This window comes from Pygocentrus nattereri, chromosome 4 (genome assembly GCF_015220715.1).
Source record: "Pygocentrus nattereri isolate fPygNat1 chromosome 4, fPygNat1.pri, whole genome shotgun sequence".
Classification (NCBI taxonomy): Eukaryota; Metazoa; Chordata; class Actinopteri; order Characiformes; family Serrasalmidae; genus Pygocentrus; species Pygocentrus nattereri.
In genome coordinates, this window is record NC_051214.1 from 1,898,732 (window position 1) to 1,923,627 (window position 24,896).

The window sequence follows — 24,896 nt, forward strand, 5'->3', positions numbered from 1 at the left end:
CCAGGCACTGCTCATCACGAGGCCAATACCATCCCTACAGTCAAGCATGGTGGTGGCAGCATCATGCTATGGGGATGTTTCTCAGCAGCAGGAACTGGCAGACTAGTCAGGATAGAGGGAAAGATGAATGCCGCAATGTACAGAGACATCCTGGATAAAAACCTGCTCCAGAGCGCTCTTGACCTCAGACTGGGGCGACGGTTCATTTTTCAGCAGGACAACGATCCGAAGCACACAGCCAAGATCTCAAAGCAGTGGCTTCAGGACCACTCTGTGAATGTCCTGGAGTGGCCCAGCCAGAGCCCAGACTTGAATCCGATTGAACATCTCTGGAGAGATCTGAAAATGGCTGTGCACAGACGTCTCCCATCCAACCTGATGGAGCTTCAGAGGTACTGCAAAGAAGAATGGGCAAAACTGCCTAAAGATAGGTGTGCCAAGCTTGTGGCATCATATTCAAAAAGACTTGAGGCTGTAGTTGCTGCCAAAGGTGGTTCTACAAAGTATTAAGCAAAGGCTGTGAATACTTATGTAAATATGATTTCTTTGTTTTTTAATTTTAATAAATTTTCAAAACTCTCGAGAAAACGTTTTTCACATGGTCACAATGGGGTATTTTGTGTAGAATTTAGAGGAAAAAGATTAATTTAATTCAATTTGGAATAAGGCTGTAACAAAACAAAATGTGGAAAAAGTGAAGCGCTGTGAATACTTTCCGGATGCACTGTACATACATACATACATACATACACACACACACACACACCTATGTATTAAATGTATACTGGTCAACAGTAAGTTTGCCACTCATCAGGTCCAGTTGACCAGGTGGATCTTTGCATGGTTTGATGCTTTTTTTCCCCTCCCATTTAAAACTGTTGCATTATGTTGTTCTTTAAATAACCATTTAAAATGATTCTATATAACACCAATGAAAGTTTCTGCTATTGTTCGAGTCAGAGAACCCTTTTTGCTAAGAGAACAGGCAAAACAGCCAGGGCTCTCCCAGACAGAAAGCTTTAAATGTAGGCCATAATTCAAGGCTGTGCCCTGTACAGCGTGCATTGCAGGGTACTCCTTAAAAAAATTCCTGTCATACAGCGGCAAGCATACCTAGCTGCAGTTGGGGAGGGGCTGAGAAGAGACTAAGTCAAACAGACCTCTTGAACCACCAGCTCTCATTTACCCATGAGATTTTAATTTATCTGAAAACTATACATACACTATCAATATCTAATCTAGTGTATTTTTATAGGCTGATCCTATATCCAGTGATCTGCACTATTCCAGATTGCCTTCAGATCACCAGGTTAACTAGGAAAACGACCAAGTCATATTTATGGTATGTGTAAAGATATTAAATGATTTTATAACGTGTAAGTGGAGAATAGCTTTGGCCATAGACGAGTGATTTATTATGGATTTAGGGAGCAAGAAGCCTTGCAGGCGGTGATACTACATTTGTAAGAGCACATCTGAAGAAACGACTTCTTTCTGCTTTTGAAAGATATTCACTGCTGTATTCAGTACCATTCGTGTCTACATGGTTGTCAGCAGAGCTTCTAGCCAATGAAAAGAGAGGTCTGTCGTCATCAAGCTTTGTCTCAGCTTGTACAGCCAGATGGTGAGCAACTGTGGCACCTGGCTCGGAAAGCTGAGCCACCTTACTCCCATGAGATAATAAAGGCATGAGTCATGGTCACACAATGCAAGTAAGACCGAGAGACACACCGGCATGCACTAACAAAGTCTAAGACCTGGAAGCTTGGCCAAGAAGGAAGTTTTTGCTATGATGAAGATAGCGCAAGACATTACTTCAATTAATGGGTATATAAAAAGTTGTTACGGGACAGCAAGGAGGCGGAGTGCAGAGACGAGAACCTTTCAGAAAGGGTCTGAAATGAATTAATGAGGTGATGGAGTGTGAAGGGAGGGATTCTGAGGTGGGTCAGAGCCAGGCTCAAACTGCTGAGGTACGGATTGACGGTTCGAGGAGTTACCGCTGCACCACCGTGAAGCACAGATAAGAATAACATAAGAAAATAAGAAAAACACCTCAATGAATGGAATAAAGTTTTGTTATGCAGTTTTAGGACTATTTCTCTCTTTTCTTTTCCTTTTTGTTAAATACCCATCTGGACTAAGTACCGTACCGGTCACCCCTCTACAAAGGTGTGACAGAGGGCTACTGTTTGGCACGGCCTTAAGTAGAGGAGTCCACAGGTGTGCCAGGTTGGGCCTAATCAGCCTGAGGGCTTCTGGGAATTGGAGTTCCCTGAACTTGTGGTGCCTCACAGGATGGGCCCTTACAGTTGAGGCTTCCAAGGCGGATTGATATTTGCTGGATGGACAAAATGGCTTTCCTTAACCTGTGGGTTGCTGACCCCTGGGCTAGATTATGGCATGGTTCGGTATAAAAAAAGTAAAGTAAGCTTTTCTTAATTACCTTTCAAAAAACAACTGAGTATGCATCTTCACTGCCAAGTGAAAATTTGAATAAATATAGGTTTTATTTGTGTTACACAATATTAAAACAAACAGTCATTCAGCAGGCTGAAATTCATTTAAACATTTAATATTTAATATATAAAAGAATCAGTGAAAAGTAAAAACAAACTAAATGAATGAAAAACACAAAAGCAGTTATCAAACTGTTTTAAAATCACACTCCAGAAAAGGCAGAATAGGACATATTAGTTGCCCAACCCCCCTACAAACCAGACTGCCCGGTTTTGCCAGACTGAAATTTGGCCAGCCAACCTGGTTCTCTTTTGCTCACTTCAAATGTTGACTGAAGACCCATCCTTTTTCTTTCAATCCACTAAAAACCCTTGCGCTCAAACATGGGCCCTAATCTGCAGCAGTGGTCCCTGGACCCTGAGGCCCACTGTACTGCACAATTTAGTACTTTCCCAAAGATACACTTTAGCTCAGTAACGGGCTGTTAATGAGCTGATCAGTTATGCTGGGACCAGGCAGAACTCTAAAACCTGCAGGGCAGTGCACCTCCAGGACCAGGGTTGGGAAGCCCTGATCCACAGTATGCCTTCAGACCTCCAGATTAACTTGGAAAACCATGAAGTCAAACTTATCCTGCTTGCACACATATTTTATGATTTCATAACTCATAATTGCAACGTAGCTTTGGCCATAAAATGAGCTGTGGTGATGCACATTTGTCAGAGAGCAAAAAGGAATGAAAAAATGAGGCTGTTTTAATTTTATTGAATCCATGCAACATTAAGCAGAGGAAAGCTCTAATGTAATACAAAAGGTATTTAGTTCTTAATATGGGAAAACAAGAGACATTATCAGACCACCTAATTAACTGATCCTAGCCTTCACAGAAAAAGATAAAAAGACAGGAAGGAACATTTCACAGAAGGGCAAGAACTAAGAACATTGCTCGTACATTTGTCATTTTTTGTAAAAGTTGTAAAAGCAGTTGAAATACGTAACCACTTCATTATGTCGGAACTCATGACCTCCCTAACACTCTAGTGTACGAATTCTGTACTGAAATATATATATATTTTTACATTTTTAATCAACAGTAAAACTATGCTTGTAATCTGTACTACATCATTTATTAAGTTTGTAGTTCTGTGCCTAAAGTGGAAAAACAGTGCTGTTTTTTTAATCAATATGTCTGATCAAACCACATACAATAAGATTAAACACGAGGGATTAACAAGTTGCAATAGGATGCCTGCAAAATATATATATAAGAATCTATCTACTCTGAAGAATTTTATTCTGATGATAACTCTATTCTTGAAGAGTTTTCCTTAAATATTTTACCAAAGGCAATAACTTTCAGTGCCTTTCTAAACCACTGGTAAAAGAATGCATATACAATAGGATTACATGCTGAATTTGAATAACCAATCCAACTCAGCAGTTCAAACAATTGAGGGGGGCCGATATAACCAGAAACAGGAATAATTATGCTGTAGAAACAAACTGGTGCATAAAACAGTAAGAAAACCCCCATGACTATCGCTAAGGTCTTAGTGGCTTTTCTCTCTGACTTGCTGATGTTTGTGTTCTCCTTGCATGCTTTCTTTCGCCGTGCATTGTGTATTGAACGCGATTGTCTCTGTGCAACGAGATATATCTTCAGATAGATGCAAAGCATGATTATAGCAGGTGCGTAAAAATAGAACAGTGAAGCTGTGAGGCTTGCCATGGGTGCTAGCGAGATCATACAGAGTCATTTGCAGGCCAGATTGTCCTGGTAAGACTTGTCAGCCTTACTGAGAGGTGGAAACATCATCACCAGCGCTGGAGCAGCAGAAAAACTCCAGAAAACAGCAATCATGACTAGAGTAGCAGCAGGGGTTATCTTACTGTGGTACAGCAGGGGGTGACATACAGCATAGTACCGATCGAAGGAGATAAACACAAGATTCATAAGAGACACAGTGCACAGCGAAACGTCAAGGCTGCTGTGTATTTTACAGAAAAAACTCCCCAAATACCAGCAAGTCTCCACAGAGCGTATCATGCTAGGAGGCATCACAATCCCTCCTACAAGCAGGTCAGCTACAGCCAGAGAGAGAGTGAGGTAGTTAGTTGGTGTGTGCAGCTGCTTGAAATGAGTTATGGCTATGATCACCAGAAGATTTCCAAACAATGTAAGAAGCACAATAACACCAATGGCAAAATATATGATCACTCGCATGGCCAGTGGATAGATGAACCTCTGACAGGAGTTAGGATGATGATCATAACAAAGAGAAATGTTTCTTATGCTCCCATTTTGACTCATGTTCATGTCCATTATTCCTTTTTCCTTTATCTGTAAAGAAATGTTTTATAAATATGTAAAAATGCTTTCAATAAAACTATTCAAGGCAGTGATTAATTAGACATTGCAGAAAAGCATCCACTTCAAATAGCACGACAGCACGAAATAATAATTCCAGATGAATTTGCTAAATGTTTGAGACACATTAAAATTGTAAAGGTTTTATCATGCAGGAGTAGTATATGAATGCTATGTAACTGTTATAATGAAGAACAAGCAGATATTCAATATTTTCCTCTTTTTTCCATCTGTGTTTAATGACTTCAGTATCCAGCCTTACCAATGCTTGTATGGAGGGGCAAAGCCAGCTGTGACAAAACAGCAGCTTTTATTTATAGGCTGATGGACCTGCTTCAGGAACGCCCTTCTGCTAAGTCACTCCTATTTCCTGATTCACTGAAAGACTTTGATAGATACCAGATACAAATCAAAATAAGTTGACAAGTGCTCTGACTGCACTCTAGAAATATTACTAAACCAAGAAAACATCCATCCATCCATCCATCCATTATCTAGGGGCAGTCGTGGGCTGGAGGTTAGGGATCTGGCCCTGTGACCGGAAGGTCGCCGGTTTGATCCCCAGGGCTGACAGTCCATGACTGAGGTGTCCTTGAGCAAGACACCTAATCCCAACCTGCTTCCCGGGCGCCGTGGATAGGGCTGCCCATCGCACCGGGCAAGTGTGTGCTCACTGCCCCCTAGTGTGTGTGTTCACTAGTGTGTATGTGGTGTTTCACTTCACGGATGGGTTAAATGCGAAGGTGGAATTTCCCCGGTTGTCGGAACAAAAATGTATCACTTAATCTTCTGCCTCTCTGGGGTTCGGGTCGCGGGGGCAGCATCCTAAGCAATGAGGCTCATGACCATAGGTGAGGGTGGGAATGTAGATCGACAGGTAAATCGAGAGCCTTGCCTTATGCTCAGCTCTTTCTTTCCCGCTCCCTTGTACCATCACTTGTGAACAAGACCCCAAGATACTTGAACTCCTCCACTTGAGGCAAGAGCCTATCCCCGAACCAGAGAGGGCTCTCCACCCTTTTCCGCCTGAGAACCATGGTCTCAGATTTAGAGGTATTGATTCTCATCCCGGCCGCTTCACACTCGGCTGCAAACCGATCCAGCGAAAGCTGAAGTTCGCGGCCTGATGTCCTCAATAGGACCACATCATCTGCAAACAGCAGCGGTGTGACCCTGAGGTCACCAAACCGGACACCTTCCATCCCCTGACTGCGCCTAGAAATTCTATCCATAAAAATTATGAATAGAATCGGTGACAAAGGGCAGCCCTGACGGAGTCAAACTCTCACTGGGAACGAGTCTGACTTACTGCCGGCTATGCAATGGGAGTTTGAGCAAACTCCCATGAACCCTCCAGAATCCTGGGGAGGGTGAAGAGTTGCTCCAGTGTTCCACGACCAGGGCGGAACCTGCACTGCTCCTCCTGGATCCGAGGTTCGACTAAAAGCCGGACTCTCTTCTCCAGTACCCCTGCATAGACCGTACCAGGGAGGCTGAGGAGTGTGATTCCCCTGTAGTTGGAACACACGCTCTGGTCCCCCTTTTTAAAAAGAGGCACCACCACCCCAGTCTGCCAATCCAGTGGCACCACCCCCGATGTCCACGCAATGTTGAAAAGGCGTGTCACCCAAGACAGCCCCACAAGATCCAGAGCCTTGAGGAACTCAGGGCGGATCTCATCCACCCCTGGAGCCTTGCCACCAAGGAGCTTCTTAACTACCTTAGCGACTTTGGCTTCAGTAATGGACAAGCCTATTCCCATGTGCCCAGACTCTGCCTCCTCACTGGAAAACGTGTCGGTGGGATTGAGAAGGTCCTCAAAGTATTCCTTCCACCGCCCAATGACGTCTTCAGTCGAAGTCAGCAGCGCACCATCTCCACTATATACAGTGCTAGTGGCACACTGCTTTCCCCTTCTGAGTCGCCTGACGGTTTGCCAGAATCTTGTCGGAGCTGACGTAAAGTCACTTTGCAAGGCCTCAACAATGGAGGAACGGAACATGGCCCATTCTGAGTCAATGTCCCCCACCTGCCCCGATATCTGGTCAAAGTTCTGACGGAGGTGTGAGGTGAAGATCAATCTGACAGGTTCTTCTGCCAGACGTTCCCAGCAAACCCTGACTATATGTTTGGGCTTGCCTGGTCTGACCGGCATCTTCCCCCACCACCTGATCCAACTCACCACCAGGTGGTGATCAGTTGACAGCTCAGCTCCTCTCTTTACCCGAGTGTCCAAAACACATGGCGGCACGTGGTTTGTACAGAAGTCCAAAAACTGAACACCATTCGAGTTCAGATCAGAGAGGCCGTTCCTCCCAATCACACCACTCCAGGTCTCACTGTCATTGCCCACGTGAGCGTTGAAGTCCCCCAGTAGGACAATAGAGTCTCCAGGAGGAGCACTTTCAAGCACCCTTGCCAAGGACTCTAAGAAGGCTGGGTACTCAGAACTGCTGTTCGGTGCATAAGCACAGACAGCAGTCAGGACCCGTTCCCCAACCCGAAGGCGTAGGGAAGCTACCCTCTCGTCCACTGGAGAAAACCACAACATACAGGCACCGAGGTGAGGGGCTATGAGAAAGCCCACACCTGCCCGCCGCCTCTCACCATGGGCAACTCCAGAGAAGAATAAAGTCCAGTCCCTCTCAAGGAGATTGGACCCAGAGCCCAAGCTGTGTGTTGAGGTGAGCCCGACTATATCTAGCCAGTATCTCTCAACCTCGCGCACCAACTCAGGCTCCGTCCCCGCCAGTGAGGTAACGTTCCAAGTTCCAAAAGCCAGTTTCAGCAACCGAGGATTAGAACGCCAAGGTCCACGCCTTCGGACACTGCCCAATCCACAAAGCACCGAACCCCTACTACTGCCCCTCCCATTGGTGGTGGGTTGATGGGAGGGGGGACTCATGTAACACCTTCAGGCTGGGCCCGGCCGGGCACCATGAATAAATGCCCGGCCACCAGACGCCTGCTGGCAAGCCCCTCCCCCAGGCCTGGCTCCAGGGTGGGGCCCCGGTAACCCTGTTCCGGGCAGGGTACACAAGTCCTGTTTTTGTCTTTTCACAGGGGTTATTATGGATCACACTTTGTCTGACCTGTCACCTAGGACCAGTTTGCCATGGGAGACCCTACCAGGAGCTTTTGCTCCAGAAAACATAGCTCCTAGGATCATACAAGCACGCAAACCCCTCCACCACGATAAGGTGGTGATCCATGGTGTTCAGGTAACCACAGCACATACTGCTCTCTTCAGTTCAGTGTTTGTAGACTTTGGTCTATCTCGAGTTAAAGCTCTCAGTATTAGTCTTATTAAAAAAGGGCCAAAACTTGAAGTGAAAACTTCACAAAACTTGAAGTGAAGGGAAAACTTGTCACTTTATTTAGTTTACTTAGTGGAAGAGAAAAGTATAAAGACCAAGGAAACAAAAGAAAGAATTAAATTAAAGAAAAATATTTTTGGTTTTTAAAAGACAATCAAAATTTGGTTCCCTCTTCTGTTTGTCCTTTGATTATCCTCAAGAATAAGACTGCTATAAATTCATCCTCTTTGTATGTTGTTTAAATGAATGTTTTTGAACCCCTACTGCTCTGCACTTGAATCTATCCCTGGCTGGTGGTTTTCCCTTTAGCATTCTGGTCTCCCAATGAGGAGAATGCCTGTTCAGTTGTCACACAGGGCAAGACAGGCCCCTATTACTCACTTTGGCTATGTTCAGACTGACAGGTCTAAATCAGACGAATCTCAATCTGGATGCTCTTGCTGCTCAAATTGGATCGTCTTTTATGTCACTCACAATGCAACAAACACCAGTGATGTCCATTCCACAGTGACAGAAGTGCACATCCATCTCACCTGCATCTGCTTTTGAAATCCACATCACCAGCATAGCTATGTAGCTACTACAACAATGCATGAAGATAGGTTGGTGATGTCTCCAAACTCAAACCTGATCTGATTACTTACAAATAACAGTGTGGACAGTCATTTTTACAGATCCGATTTAAGAAAAAAATCCACCTTGCAAATGGACAGGCAGACAAGCACAGACAGGAATGAGGGCGGCAAATAATAAATGTTCACTAGCAAAAAAAGGGAAAAGCAACAGCATTGCCACAGGACTGAGAACAAGGCCAGAGCAGAAACACTGCAATCAAGAATTCAGTACCTTGATCAAAAGCACATTTTAAGATCAGAAAGTTATGTAAGAGGAAAGTGGTGTCCTGCCAAAAATGGCTTTGAATTTAGCTTGGGTTCTCACAATAGGACAAAACATTATTAGATGATTATGCCTGTCACACTTCTTCTTTGCAGTTTTTGGTCAGAGTTCCTCCTCTGGGCAGGGCTTTCAGTACCCAGTAGCTAATAGCCTAGCCTTAATATCTGCTGTACAGGTCATATATCAGTAACCATTTTGCAGTGCATAAATAGTTTCCCACTGTTTCTCTTCTGGTTAACCACAGGGTTGTGTCCTGTCTCATCTCCTGTACATCCTTTGCACATATGATTATAGCAGTCAGTAACAGCAGAATACACTTACATTTGCAGATAAGACTGTAATTGATTGCTATAGGATGAGGAGACTGAACATTGGCCTGTGGCTTGTTCTGGGCCTGAACTTCAGCAGACCTACCCCTCCTCCTAGCACAGTAACCCCCCTTCATTGCTCAGATAATCACCTTCTATCTTTTACACTCTCCCTCCCTGCTCTGCCTTCACTTGGCACAATCTGCACTTCCTCCTTTGTCTCTCGCTTCTGTCCTATCTTTCCCCACCCTGCCTTATTTTATTTTCTCTCCAAGGATACAGTTACAGTAACTTGCTTCACTCTCATCTGCAATTAGCCTTCTGTATTGTCTCTCCTACAGGCCAACAGGATTCCCCCTGGCTTACAGGTCTCTTGCGCAGGTACCAGCAAGAGCTGAGAAAGGCTGAGAGATAATAAAAGAAATCCCAGCTTGTCTCAGATCTTAGCTGCTACCAATCTCTTTCTAAGTTCTAACTTGAAGTCATCTTTCTACAGGGGGAAACTGGAAGCATCAGCATCTGATACATGCAAGGGCCTCAGCATTTTCTACTCTCCTTCTCCCCCACCACCGTCTTCTCTCACCTCTGAGAATTTTGTCACCTTGTCTGAGGAGAAGGTTAATTAAGCCACCAGTCTTAAACAGCTCCTTCTCATCAGGCCATACTCCATCAGTATTCAAGATTACCAGGGCGGTTCCCCCGGTTCCCCATGCTTCTTTTAAACAAAAATAAATAAATAAATAAGAGGCTATAGGTTACTTGGAAGGGCGAATAAAACTTGATGTATGGCACAATCAAATGTTCTGTGAGTGAGAAGTTCCTCAGGACTCTCAACTGAAATGGATCTCTTGTCCTGTAAGATCCAGCAAGATAGACAAAGAGTTAAGTTGTTCCAGAGACAGTGCACCGTCCTTAAATGCTAGTTCTATATGAATGTCTACATTTAGTCCATGAAAGCCAGCAGTAAATTATTGATTTGAAGAAAAAAAAGTTCTATGAAGTAACAATAAAAAATACAAAGAAAGATTAAGAATATATATGGATTTCTTCTGTTTCCCATGTACATATATAATTAAATAAAATTTTAAAAGTGTTATAATTAAAGATAGCATACATATGGGACAAAAAGTCAGAGGTAGGGCCTGGTAGCTCTTCTTATGAATGATATGAAATTAATAATGCTTTTTTGTGTCAGTACTCTAAACACTGTTTAAGCAGTGTGCAATACATTTCACATTTCTATTTAATTTACATTTGTATTTATTTACATTTTGTAGTTGCTCTTATAATTTGACATCAGTATTGCAATGGAAATAATCATCAAGTTCTGGGATTGTTAGGGTGCTCTTTATTCTATTCTGAGCACAGCTGCATTTTTGACGAACTGTTCCCAACAATTTTGCCTAATAAAATAATTTTGACTGCTTTTCTAAACCACATGTAGAAGAATGCATATATAATAGGATTACACGCTGAATTTGAATAAGCAATCCAACTAAGAACATCAAAAAGTTGTGGTGGATGACTGTAATTATAAAATGTTATAACGAGTGTGTAGATGGAAAATGGTGTCCAAAATGACATAAACGCTCCCATGACAATGGCTAAAGTCTTAGTTGCTTTTCTCTCTGTCTTATTAATAGTAGGCTGACCTCTGGATTTATTTACTTGAGAGAGAGCATTGTGGACTAATCGTGATTGCCTCTGTGCAACAAGATATATTTTCAGATATATGATGAGCATGGCAACAATGGGAAGGTAAAAAGAAAACAATGAAAGCGCTAAACATATCATGGGCCCTGTAATCACCACACAGGCTCCCTCACAAAACACATCACTGTTAGCCTCTATGTCTTGAACATTTAGCTCTGAAAATATAAATCCTCCAGCAACAGCAGCAACACTCCAACATACAGTGATCATGAACAGAGCAGTAACAGGAGTCATTTTACTGTGGTACAGCAGGGGGTGACATACTGCATAATATCGCTCAACAGAGATAAATACAAGGTTTAACAGGGAGGCATTACACAACATAATGTTAAGGCTGGTGTGTATTTTACAAAACATGGTTCCCAAATACCAGCAAGTCTCCACAGAGCGCATCATGCTCGGAGGCATCACAATTCCTCCTACAAGCAGGTCAGCTACAGCCAGAGACAGAGTGAGGTAGTTAGTTGGTGTGTGCAGCTGCTTGAAATGAGTTATGGCTATGATCACCAGAAGATTTCCAAATAATGTAAGAAGTACAATAACACCAATGGCAAAATAAGACACAATTCTCACAGCCAGTGGATAGACATTCTGCTGACAAGAGTTAGGATGATGTTCATAACAAAGAGGAGTGTTTCCCATGCTCCCATTTTGGTTTACAGCAATTTCCATCATGCTTTTCTTTTCTGTAAAGTAATTTCATAACAATAAATAAATCACAGAAAATGAATGAATTATTTATGACAGCAATGAAAGAAGACAAATCTCCAAATGATTTGCTTCAAATAACAAGAAATTATTTTTATACTCTTGAAAAATCCATTTTCTAAATGTTGCACATACCTGATAAATGCAAACTCAACGGTTTAACAAGAATACTTTATAACCATGCTATAATTAAGAATAGATCAAAACAACTCATTATACCTTTCCAGTTTTACCTCTTCCTATAGAGCTAGGGGGCAAAGCCAGCACTGGCAAATGAGCAACTGTCTTTTATAGGCTTACAGGCTTGTACTAGGAGCATCCCCATGTTGAATCACTCCCATTTCCTGATCGCTTGATACTTGATACCCGACAGGTAACAAACCATAAATCAACATAAGTTCATCACTAATTTAGCACTTTTTTGGTGGGCATCAGGCTATGAATATATGTGAGATACAGGACTGCAGTTATCTAGGAAAGTCTGGGAATGAATATTAGTGGATATGTCATGCAGAACTGGGTTAAAGGATGATACAAAAACCATTTGCATTTTATAAGTTATACTACAAAAGGGCTATTTTTGGTTGTTTTTCACATTTATTCAAAACACTTGTGTATGCACTTGGGATTCACTGTGGACTCATTTTAGGAGAGGCATGGTAAAGCAGATTTGTTTGTTCCTTCCTATTTCGTACAGGGATAGACTGATGAATGCTATGTGTGATGTTAATAGAACCGACAGACAGACACACCACAGACAGGGTTAGTAGAGCTCAGAGACGTTTATTACAAACTCAAAATAGAGAGTTTAATGAGAATAGGCTGAAGCCTGAAAATGGGTGCAAGAAGGAAAACTACATTTCATTTGTACTTTCGGGGAGTTGCAGCTCTGGCTGCAAGCTTTTTGGTGTGTAGAAGACCCATGGCAGTCCCATGGGGAAGAGCTCAGAGCGTGGAGGATGAGAACAGCTGGCTTGAGTCTACTCAAGTCTGTTGTCGAGCCTGGTTTTTGAGAGAGAGAGCGAAAAGAAGCAGTTAGAGCTTCTCCCGCTCCCTTGGCATTGCAGCTGCGGTCTTCATCACCTGTCAAAGGTGTATAAACAGTCAGACCCCTCCTGTTTATTTTGGGCTTTTCAGCACCCTGGTGAACGCTTTGGAGCACTGTCGTGGCTCGTCTGTCAATTTCCACCATGGGCCTTGCGTCCGCCTTCACAGTGAATTACCCAATATCTCTCAAGTTTTTTGTGCTCCTCAGTAGACAGATAGGTTTTCTTTAAAAGAGTGACAGCTGCCGTTTTCTTTTTCAAAACTATAAGAATTCTTTTGATCTAGGCCTGTGATGTTAGTTATTACATTGTGTGTTAGTCATATTCAATTTGTGAATTTTATTGTATTGTAAAGAGAAAAAAAATGAGTTAAGTAATGATTTGTTGGATCCTGAATCTAACCATTTGGATAGCATTTCACACACAAAGACCAGAAGGGGATGCCTGCCCTCAGCACACTCTTTGAGACTGAACAGCTGAATATTCTTTCTTCTCCCATGTTTCTCAAGGTTGTCTGACATCTCTTCTAGGCATGCAATCCGCTTTGTAGCTGAAGCTTAGGTCAAATGCGTTGTGTCTAGCTTTTCTTCTGCTGTATATATACACCTCTATTCCTCTTGTTCCATGGCTAGCATTATGTGGGCTCTTTGTCCTTGGTTCATGGTCCCAGTTTTGCTCTCATGCTCTCAGTTTATGTTGTCAGTTCCATGTTACTAACTTTCTATATTATGTTTCAGTTAACAGTGTTTGGCTTTCTCTGCTCATGTTTTCTTTGTATTTATATATAGTTCATGTTCACAGGTTTTCTTAGTCAGTATAGTCTTGTTATATTCATGGATATACATACCATTTATGTTCCTGCTTGTCCTCTGCATGTTCTGAATAAAGTTTATAACAAAGGATACTTGTGCCTGTACCATCCCTCATCTGCCTCGGCAACCCCAGCATTACAGAATGCTAGCCTGCTAAGGGGTACAGCAAGCAAAACAACTCAGAAACCCAGCACCAGCTTACAGGATTAATATTGTGTTTTGGCCTAGTTCAGGGCCAAAACTGAATCAGGAGTTTCCCCTCTCAGCTAACCTCTAGAAGAGCTACACTATATTGCAAAAAGTTTTCACTCACCCAACCAAATAATTGAATTCAGGTGTTCCAATCACTTCCACGGCCGCAGGTGTATAAATCCAAGCCACTAGTCCTGCAGACTGCTTCTACAGACATTAGTGAAAGAATGGGTCGCTCTCAGGAGCTCAATGAATTCCAGCATGGTACCGTAATAGGACGCCACCTGTGCAGCAAGTCCAGTCGTGAAATTTCCTCACTACTAAATATTCCACAGTCCACTGTCAGTGGGATTATAACAAAGTGGAAGTGATTGTAATCAACACCAACTGCAGTGGTCACCAACTTTTGCAGAGTCAATCATTACAGACCACCAAACTTCATGTGACCTTCAGATTAGCTCAAGAACAGCGTAGAGAGCTTCATGGAATGGGTTTCCATGGCCGAGCAACTGCATCCAAACCTTACATCAACAAACGCAATGCAAAGTGTCAAATGCAGTGGTGTAAAGTGCCGCCACTGGACTCTAGAGCAGTGGAGACGTGTTCTCTGGAGTGACAAATCACACTTCTCCGTTCTTCTCAGTTTGAGTCTGGGTTTTGTGCTTGCCTGGAGAAAGCATTTGTCTGACTGCATTGTGCCAAGTGTAAAGTGTCGATTATGGTGTGGGGTTGTTTTTCGGGGAGTTGGACTCGGCCTTAGTTCCAGTGAAAGCAACTCTTAATGCTTCAGCAGACCAAGAGATTTTGGACAATTTCATGCTCCCAACTTTGTAACAACAGTTTGCGGATGGCCCCTTCCTGTTTCAACTGCATACCCGTGTACAAAGCAGATCCATAAAGACATAGATGAGCAAGTTTAATGTGTAAGAACTTGACTGGCCTGCACAGAGTCCTGATCTCAACCTGAGAGAACACATTTGTGATGAATTAGAGCAGAGACTGTGAGCCAGGCCTTCTCGTCCAACATCATTGTCTGACCTCACAAATGCGCTTCTAAAAGAACGGTCAAAAATTCCCATAAGCACACACCTAACCCTTGTGGAAAGTAATGGTCAAGCCTATTCCCATGTCCCCAGACTCTGCCTCCTCACTGGAGAATGTGTCGGTGGGATTGAGAAGGTCCTCAAAGTATTCCTTCCACCGCCCAATGATGTCTTCAGTCGAAGTCAGCAGCACACCATCTCCACTATATACAGTGCTAGTGGCACACTGCTTTCCCCTTCTGAGTCACCTGACGGTTTGCCAGAATCTTTTCGGAGCCGATTTAAAGTTACTTTCCAAGGCCTCACCAAACTCCTCCCATACACGGGTTTTTGCCTTGGCGACGACTGAAGCCGCAGATCGCTCGGCCTGTCGATACCTGCCAGCTGCCTCTGGTATCCCACAGGCCAACCATGCCCGGTAGGACTCCTTCTTCAGCTTGATGGCATCTCTCACCTGGGGTGTCCACCACCGGGTTCAAGGATTACCGCCCCGACAGGCACCAACTACCTTACGGCCACAGCTACAGTCAGCCGCTTCAACAATGGAGGAACGGAACATGGCCCATTCTGAGTCAATGTCCCCCACCTCCCCCGATATCTGGTCAAAGTTCTGACGGAGGTGTGAGTTGAAAATCAATCTGACAGGTTCTTCTGCCAGACGTTCCCAGCAAACCCTCACTATACGTTTGGGCTTGCCTGGTCTGCCCGGCATCTTCCCCCACCACCTGATCCAACTCACCACCAGGTGGTGATCAGTTGACAGCTCAGCTCCTCTCTTTACCCGAGTGTCCAAAACCCATGGCCGCAAGTCCCATGACACGACTACAAAGTCAATCATTGAACTGCGGCCTAGGGTGTCCTGGTGCCATGTGCACTTATGGACATCCTTGTGTTCAAACATGTTGTTCGTGATGGACAATCTGTGATTTGCACAGAAGTCCAAAAACTGAACACCTCTCGGGTTCAGATCAGAGAGGCCATTCCTCCCAATCACACCCCTCCAGGTCTCACTGTCATTGCCCACGTGAGCGTTGAAGTCCTCCAGTAGGACAATCGAGTCTCCAGGAGGAGCACTTTCAAGCACCCTTCCCAAGGACTCTAAGAAGGCTGGGTAATCTGAACTGCTGTCCGGTGCATAAGCACAGACAGCAGTCAGGACCCGTTCCCCAACCCGAAGGCGTAGGGAAGCTACCCTCTCATCCACCGGAGAAAACCCCAACATACAGGCACCGAGTCGAGGGGCTATGAGAAACCCCACACCTGCCCGCCGCCTCTCACCATGGGCAACTCCAGAAAAGAATAAAGTCCAGTCCCTCTCAAGGAGATTGGACCCAGAGCCCAAGCTGTGTGTTGAGGTGAGCCGACTATAACCCGGCCGGGCACCATGAGTAAATGCCCGGCCACCAGACGCTCGCTGGCGAGCCCCTCCCCCAGGCCTGGCTCCAGGGTGGGGTCCCAGGTACACAAGTCATGTTCTTGTCTTTTCATAGGGGTTATTTATGTATCACACTTTGTCTGACCTGTCACCTAGGACCAGTTTGCCATGGGAGACCCTACCAGGAGCTTTTGCTGCAGACAACATAGCTCCTAGGATCATTCAAGCATGCAAACCCATCCACCACGTTAAGGTGGTGATCCATGGAGAGGAAAGGCTATAACGTAGGCCATAATTCAAGTCTGTACTTTGTACTGCAAGGGTGCACAACTGCAGTTCTGGAGGACAAGTGTCCAGCACAGTTTGGAGATTTACCTAGTCAAACACACCTGATTGCACTTATTGCTAGATTTAGTGGTTGTGTTGGAGTAGGGTGTTGCAACCAAGAGCTCTCTCTTTTTGCCCAGGGTCTGGACATTTATAAATAACTAATGATATTATCTATACTATTGCCTTAATAACTGTCTGTAATCTGTCTTCAAAAAGAATTTAAAGAAATGAAATAATAAAACAAAAAGGAAAAAGGATAAAAAGGAATGAAAAAAGTCCTCAGTTGCTGAGTTCTTGTGGAAGGAAGGAAAAGGCCTTTGTTTTATTGAGCATCAAAGGGCAAAATGGTTCCCAGTCAACCACAATGCAAATATCATCTCAAAGGTCATCTCCCCACCCCTTTTACACAGTTCCAAGCCATGTTAGTCCATGTTTAGTAGTTTAAAACCATACGCGTATTATGTCTTTTTATAGGTTTTTAGCCTATAATCAAGCTGAAGCTGAAACTGGTGAGATACCGTAGCAAATCCCTGATGCCAAATACTAAAACAATCAATCAACAAATGCACAAAACACTGCCTAACATTGAACTGTTTTTTTTTTTGGTGAATGATGTTTTATTGCTTTGTACTACTCTGAAAACGGCTGCATTCTGGAGGAGTTTCTCTTAAATATTTGATGTAGTAAAATAACTCTGAGGGCTTTTCGAAACCACTTGTAAAAGAATGCATAAAAGAATGCACTCCCCAAATGGGAATTTGTGCCCATTCAGCAAAAGAATTGGTGATACCAGGCATGTTATTGAATAAGATGGCCTGGCTTGCTATCAACATTACAGATCAGTGGGGTTGAGGTCAGGACAATGCAGGCCACTGGAGTTTCTTAACATCTAACTTGCCAAACCATGTCATTATAGAGCTTACTTTGTGGACAGGGGCACAGTCATGCTGGAACAGAAAAGGGCCTTCCAAAGCTGTCACTATCATAATATGATCAATGGAAAACTTGTTTTGAAATTCTTGACTTTTTAATAGTGAGAGGCTTTTAATACAGGTCTCATACAGAATACTCGAACATTGGTATTTCTGAAGGTACAAAATGAAGAAGATAGTGTCAACAAGACACAAGTGACCAACAATTTAATACCAACATATTAAAACTGTTTTATTGGGCTTTCTCAGCTTCAGCTATAAACTATAATTAAATACATTATTACATTATAAGAAAAAATTACATTACAACAGAAAATTATTACATTATCCATTGGACATCATAATATAATATTACATCAAATAATAGTACATTCCTAATAATGTAATAGAGTATTACAATTGATCTACCTGAGAAATTAATTTCCTAATAATGCAATAAAGTATTACATTATTGGTAAATTTGGTGTTACAATAATGGTAAGTATTAGGTTCTAGTCTAATCTTGTTATATTCCCTTTCGTAACTCCTGTGGGTTTTTGATCATACCCTGATAGGCCAAGCAGCCCATGCATTTAGGGCATACCTGCCAAACCTGTCAAGAAAGCAACACGTGTGGGAACACAGGTGCCTTTACATTGGGCAAGTTGACCACTTCTGTCCTGAATGCTCTGAAAGGGGAAAAGCCAAGGTCTGTTAAAAAAAGGGGACCAGTGCCAGAGCAGGGTCACTCCCCGAAGGCACCTATACTTTTCTTTACCGCTACCTTCTCCCAGGGGCAATTGCACAAGAAATGGCTGTGGGGCAGCAGGCGATTTTTTAAGATATCTCCTAGGTCAAGACCCTAAATCTAAATCACTAGTTAACCAAGTTCTCTGTACCAGTTTCAGCTATCAACAGTTGCCCTCTTGGGCTGGGGCTGGTCAACCAGTAGACTCAGCCTCTCACCCTATGACTAGGTCAGCACATTGAGCAGATTTTGCTCAAGTCCCCCGAATTGCAACTGATCTCAGGGCTTCCCTGGTTGCAGCATCATGATCCATGACTGGGTTGGCTGACCCAGCTTGTGGCAGGTTAGGAGCCTCAATGTAAATGATCCAGTTGCCAGTCTTGACCTATCTCAAGTCCTGGCTGACTGCTACAATCTATTGGATGTCTTTAGCGAACACAAAGTCCAAATTCTACCTCCGCAGAATGTCTTGGGTCCTGATGGAACAGCCATGGAGGAATACATCAGGGATGCAGTAGCAGTGGGCTTCATCTAACCTTCCACCTTGCTAGCTGGAGCAAACAAAATAATTATCAAGGAGCCTTTGAGGCACTGCAGCAAGCATCCATTTTTCACTAAGCTGGACTTCTGCAGTGTCTAACCTCATTAGAATGTGCCAGGACAAAAAATGGAAGACAACATTCATAATTCCCTGCCACATGATGCCCTGAGAATTAATGTGTACGCCATAAGTACCACATTATGCCATTAGGATTAATGAACGAACTCAAAACCTTTCATTTTTTCTATTAGAAATTTCAGCCTTGTGGCTGCCCCATTGACCAACCTCACAAAGAAAGGCTCAATATGGTTCCAGTGGACCCAGGAAGCACAGAAGGCTTTTGATAAGCTAAAACTTCACCTGAACACTGTTCTGGTCCTGCAACTCCCTGAACCTGCGCTACCATTTTTTAGTGATGGTAGATGCCTCCGATGTCTGTGTAGCGACATTGGCATCCCAATCTTCCAGGACTGGCTGTAAACTTTGTCCTTGTGCCTTTTTTTTACTACCCTTACCTGTGCAGAATGCAACCACAATGCTGGGGATCAGGAGCTGCTAGCACTTGCTTTGGAGGAATGGGGTGGGGGGTGGTTTTAAAATACAATCAAAATTTGGTTCTCTCTTCTGTTTGTCCTTTGATTGTCCTCAAGAATAAGACTGCTATAAATTCATCCTCTTTGTATGTTGTTAAATTAATGTATTTTAAACCCCTACTGCTCTGCACTTGAATCCATCCCTGGCTGGTGGTTTTCCTCCTTAGCATTCTGGTCTCCCAATGAGGAGAATGCCTGTTCAGTTGTCACACAGGGCAAGACAGGCCCCTATTACACACTTTGGCTGTGTTCAGACTGACAGTCCAAATCAGATGAATCTCAATCTGGATGTTCTTGCTGCTCAAATTGGATTGTCGTTTCTTCACTCGCAATGCAACAAACACCAGTGGTGTCCATTCCACAGTGACAGAAGTGCTGGAATTCAAGAAGAGTGCCAAGAATTTATGGTTATGCCAGAGAATTTTTTAAGAATTTGGAGGGCAAGATGATGCACATCCATGAATCTGCTTTTGAAATCCACATCACCAGCATAGCTATGTAGTTACTACAACAATGCATGAAGATAGGTTGGCGATGTCTCCAAACTCAAACCTAATCTGATTACTTACAAATAACAGAGTGGACAATCATTTTTACAGATCTGATTGAAGAAAAAAATCCACCTTGCAAATGGACAGGCAGACAAAGCACAGACAGGAATGAGGGCAGCAGTGAAGCAAATATTATGTTCACTAGCAAAAAGGATGAGGAGACAGAACATTGGCCTGTGGCTTGTTCTGGGCCTGATCTTCAGCAGACCTACCCCTCCTCCTAGCACAGTAACCCCCCTTCATTGCTCAGATAATCTCTTGCTTCAATTGTCATGTCTATCTTTCCCCATCCTGCCTTATTTTATTTCCTATCAAGGATACAGTTACAGATACTTAACGTTTCACCCTCATCTGCAATTAACATTCTCTATTGTCTCTCCTCCAGGCCAGCAGGATTCCCCCTGGCTTACAGGTGTTCTGCACAGGTACCAGCAAGAGCTGAGAAAGGCTGAGAGATAATAAAAGAAATCCCAGCTTGTCTCAGATCTTAGCTGCTACCAATCTCTTTCTAAGTTCTAACTTGAAGTAACTGCAGCAAAGTCATCCTTCTACAGGGGGAAACTGGAAGCATCAGCATCTGATACATGCAAGGGCCTCAGCATTTTCTACTCTCCTTCTCCCCCACCACCGTCTTCTCTCACCTCTGAGAATTTTGTCACCTTCTCTGAGGAGGAGGTTAATGAAGCCACCAGTCTTAAACAGCTCCTTCTCATCAGGCCATACTCCATCAGTATTCAAGATTACCAGGGGGGGTTCCCCTGGTTCCCCCATGCTTCTTTTAAACAAAAATAATAAATAAATAGGAGGCTATAGGTTAATTGGAAGGGCAAAAAAACATGTTCTTGGTGTATGGCACAATCAAATGTTCTGTTTCCCATGTACATATATAACTAAATAAAATTTTAAAAGTGTTATAATTAAACATAGCATACATATGGGTCAAAAAGTCAGAGGTAGGGCCTGGTAGCTCTTCTTATGAATGATATGAAATTAATAATGCTTTTTCGTGTCAGTACTTAAAAAAGCTCTGAACACTGTTTAAGCAGTGTGCAATACATTTCACATTTCTATTTAATTTACATTTGTATTTATTTACATTTTGCAGTTGCTTTTATAATTTGACATCAGTATTGCAATGGAAATAATCATCAAGTTCTGGGATTGTTAGGGTGTTCTTTATTCTATTCTGAGCAGAGCTGCATTTTTGAGGAACTGTTCCCAACAATTTTGCCAAATAAAATAATTTTGAGTGCCTTTCTAAACCACATGTAGAAGAATGCATATATAATAGGATTACACGCTGAATTTGAATAAGCAATCCAACTAAGAACATCAAAAAGTTGTGGTGGACCACTGTAATTATAAAATGTTATAACGAGTGTGTAGATGGAAAATGGTGTCCAAAATGACATAAACGCTCCCATGACAATGGCTAAAGTCTTAGTTGCTTTTCTCTCTGTCTTATTAATAGTAGGCTGACCTCTGGATTTATTTACTTGAGAGAGAGCATTGTGGACTAATCGTGATTGCCTCTGTGCAACAAGATATATTTTCATATATATGATGAGCATGATAACAATAGGAAGGTAAAAAGAAACCAATGAAAGCGCTAAACCTATCATGGGCCCTATCACCAACACACAGGCCCCCTCACAAAACACATCACTGTTAGCCTCTATGTCTTGAACATTTAGCTCTGAAAATATAAATCCTCCAGCAACAGCAGCAACACTCCAACAAACAGTGATCATGAACAGAGCAGTAACAGGAGTCATTTTACTGTGGTACAGCAGGGGGTGACATACTGCATAATATCGCTCAACAGAGATAAATACAAGGTTTAACAGGGAGGCATTACATAACATAATGTTAAGGCTGATGTATATTTTACAGAATAAACTCCCCAAATACCAGCAAGTCTCCACAGAACGTATCATGCTGGCAGGCATGACAGCCCCTCCTACAAGCAGGTCAGCTACAGCCAGAGACAGAGTTAGGTAGTTAGTTGGTGTGTGCAGCTGCTTGAAATGAGTGATGGCTATGATCACCACAAGATTTCCAAATAATGTAAGAAGTACAATAACACCAATGGCAAAATAAGACACAATTCTCACAGCCAGTGGATAGACATTCTGCTGACAAGAGTTAGGATGATGTTCAAAACAAAGTGAAGTGTTTCCCATGTTCCCATTTTGGTTTACAGCAATTTCCATCATGCTTTTCTTTTCTGTAAAGTAATTTCATAACAATAAATAAATCACAGAAAATGAATGAATTATATATGACAGCAATGAAAGAAAACAAATCTCCAAATGATTTGCTTCAAATAACAAGAAATTATTTTTATACTCTTGAAAAATCCATTTTCTAAATGTTGCACATACCTGATAAATGCAACTCATAAACGGTTTAACAAGAATACTTTGTAACCATGCTATAATTAAGAATAGATCAAAACAACTCATTATACCTTTCCAGTTTTACCTCTTCCCGTAGAGCTAGGGGGCAAAGCAAGCACTGGCAAATGAGCAACTGTCTTTTATAGGCTTACAGGCTTACAGTCCTAGGAACATCCCCATGTTGAATCACTCCCCTTTCCTGATTGCTTGATACTAGATACCCGACAAGTAACAAACCATAAATCAACATAAGTTCATCACTTATTTAGCACTTTTTTGGTGGGCGTCAGGCTATGAATATATGTGAGATACAGGACTGCATTTATTTAGGAATGTCTGGGAGTGAATATTAGTGGATATTTCATGCTTCATTTGTACTTTCTGGGAGTTGCAGCTCTGGGTACAAGCTTTTTGGTGTGTAGAAGAACCATGGCAGTCCCATGGGGAAGAGCTCAGAGCGTGGAGGATGAGAACAGCCGGATTGAGTCTACTGAAGTCTGTTGTCGAGCCTAGTTTTTGAGAGAGAGAGGGAAAAGCAGCAGTTAGAGCTTCGCCCGCTCCCTTGGCATTGCAGCTGCAGTCTTCATCACCTGTCAGCGGTGTATAATCAGTTGTTTTTCGGGGAGTTGGACTCGGCCTTAGTTCCAGTGAAAGGAACTCTTAATGCTTCAGCAGACCAAGAGATTTTGGACAATTTCATGCTCCAAACTTTGTAGCAACAGTTTGGGGACGGCCCCTTCCTGTTCCAACTGCATACCAGTGTACAAAGCAAGGTCCATAAAGACATAGATGAGCAATTTTAATGTGTAAGAACTTGAGTGGCCTGCACAGAGTCTTGATCTCAACGTGACAGAACACATTTGGGATGAATTAGAGCGGAGACTGTGAGCCAGGCCTTCTCGTCCAACATCATTGTCTGACCTCACAAAGCCTTCCTAGAAGAGTTGAAGCTGTTATCGCTACAAAGAGTGGGCCGACATCATATGAAACCCTATGGATTTAAAATGGGATGTTGCTCAAGTTCATACACGTGTGAATGCAGATGAGCAAATACTTTTGGCAATATAGTGTATATAAAATGTCACAGTCACACTGCTTCACCCAACAGCAAGATAAGTGATTTGCTCACGGGGGTGAAGAATGTTGGAAGTGGGTTGTTAGGCTCATTAGAATTAATGACTACCACACAGAGGGCTTCGAGTTACCCCCCTGGGACATTTTGGATTTTTTATTCAAGGCCCCTCTGGTGCCACCCTGTGCTCTGGAAAGCAATGAACGGCAGCTGCCTTGCCTGCCGCCAAGGACATCGCAGCAGGCCCACCTGCCTTCCAGGACATCACAGTAGGCCCATCTGCACCCCAAGTCAGTGCAGTTCAGCTTATGTCTGCTCTCTGTTCCCTGACCATCAGCATCTCCTGACCTGCCCACAGCATCTGAGTCTCCTGACCTGCCCATGGCTCAGCGTCTCCTGACCTACCTGTAGTCTCTGTATCTCCAGTCCCTGTTCCTGCCCCCTGGGCCTCTCCAGTCCCTGTTTCTGCACCCTAAAAATATTTCAAACTCTGATTAATACACGCTGGTAGTGAGACAAGAAAATAGGAAAGAGACAAGGAAATATAGACAACTGTAATATGTAAGATTATTAGGATATCAGTGCACAAGAAACAGCAAGTAAACATTGCCTGATTACATTTATTTCAAGTATTTTAGTAACACCTGCAATAGCCAGCAATATTAAGCACAATGCCATTTTATTATTTAGGCATTGTAGCTACATTGGTAGTAGGATTATTGCTGCTGTTGAGTTTATCCCAAGGAGGATTATGAGAGCATGGCCTTTGAAGTGCTTGAGTTCCCACATGCCACACAATATGCTCAAGCCTGTAGAGATTGACCTTCCTGAACCTCAGTCCACCCAGCACCTCCTGACTGTTGCTGAGGCTGCAGTGCTCTCAGGAATGGATGGGGAATATGGCCCAGAAATGGCCGCCTACCCTGCACACCCTAGACTGGTTCTTTCCTCTCCCTCCAGCCTAGACATCTCCACTCTCTCCCTCCTCACTTTCCTGGATGAGCCGGGGTTGCCAAAGCCCTGCCCACTCCCGGCCGCCACCTGTCCCAGAGCCTGGTTCTGCTTTTGAACAAGCAGACAGCCTATCCCAGACAAAAGGCTATAACCCATCCATCCATCCATCCATCCATCCATCCATTATCTGCCGCTTCTCCGGGGTTCGGGTCGCAGGGACAGCATCCTAAGCAATGAGGCCCAGACCTCCCTTTCCCCAGCCACTTCCACTAGCTCTCCAAGGGGGATTCTGAAGCGCTCCCAGGCCAGCTGGGCGATGTAGTCATGCCAGCGTGTCCTGGGTCTTCCCCGGGGTCTCCTCCCAGGTGGACTTACCTGTGACACCTCCCGAGGGAGGCGTCCAGGAGGCATCCTAACCAGATGCCCGAACCACCTTGGCTGACTCCTCTCGATGTGAAGAAGCAGCGGCTCTACTGCGAGTCACTCCCGGATGACCGAACTTCTCACCCTATCTCTAAGGGAGAGTCCAAACACCCTGCGGAGGAAACCTATTTCAGC

At 43.4% G+C, this 24,896-nt stretch overlaps 3 protein-coding genes and 1 pseudogene across 3 annotated transcripts in view; all 4 read right to left on the minus strand.

Moving 5' to 3' along the window:
* The window catches only part of taar1b (trace amine associated receptor 1b), a 36,354-nt gene extending 12,545 nt beyond the window's left edge, over positions 1-23,809 (minus strand). Inside the window, exon 1 of the mRNA XM_037537516.1 lies at positions 23,790-23,809. The gene's annotated coding sequence lies outside the window, so the exon portion shown is untranslated. The remainder of the gene's footprint in view (positions 1-23,789) is intronic.
* Positions 3,693-4,949, minus strand: LOC108432871 (annotated as a pseudogene).
* Positions 10,688-11,705, minus strand: LOC108432868 (trace amine-associated receptor 1-like). Its single transcript, XM_037537808.1, has 2 exons — positions 11,413-11,705; positions 10,688-11,340 (listed from the first exon to the last, which is right to left on the minus strand). The coding sequence occupies exons 1-2, from the start codon at positions 11,703-11,705 to the stop codon at positions 10,704-10,706; spliced, it is 930 nt and encodes a 309-aa protein (XP_037393705.1). The 3' UTR covers positions 10,688-10,703.
* Positions 21,095-22,129, minus strand: LOC108432869 (trace amine-associated receptor 1-like). Its single transcript, XM_017706992.1, has one exon. The coding sequence runs from the start codon at positions 22,127-22,129 to the stop codon at positions 21,095-21,097; it is 1,035 nt and encodes a 344-aa protein (XP_017562481.1).
* Positions 23,810-24,896: the final 1,087 nt, after the last annotated feature.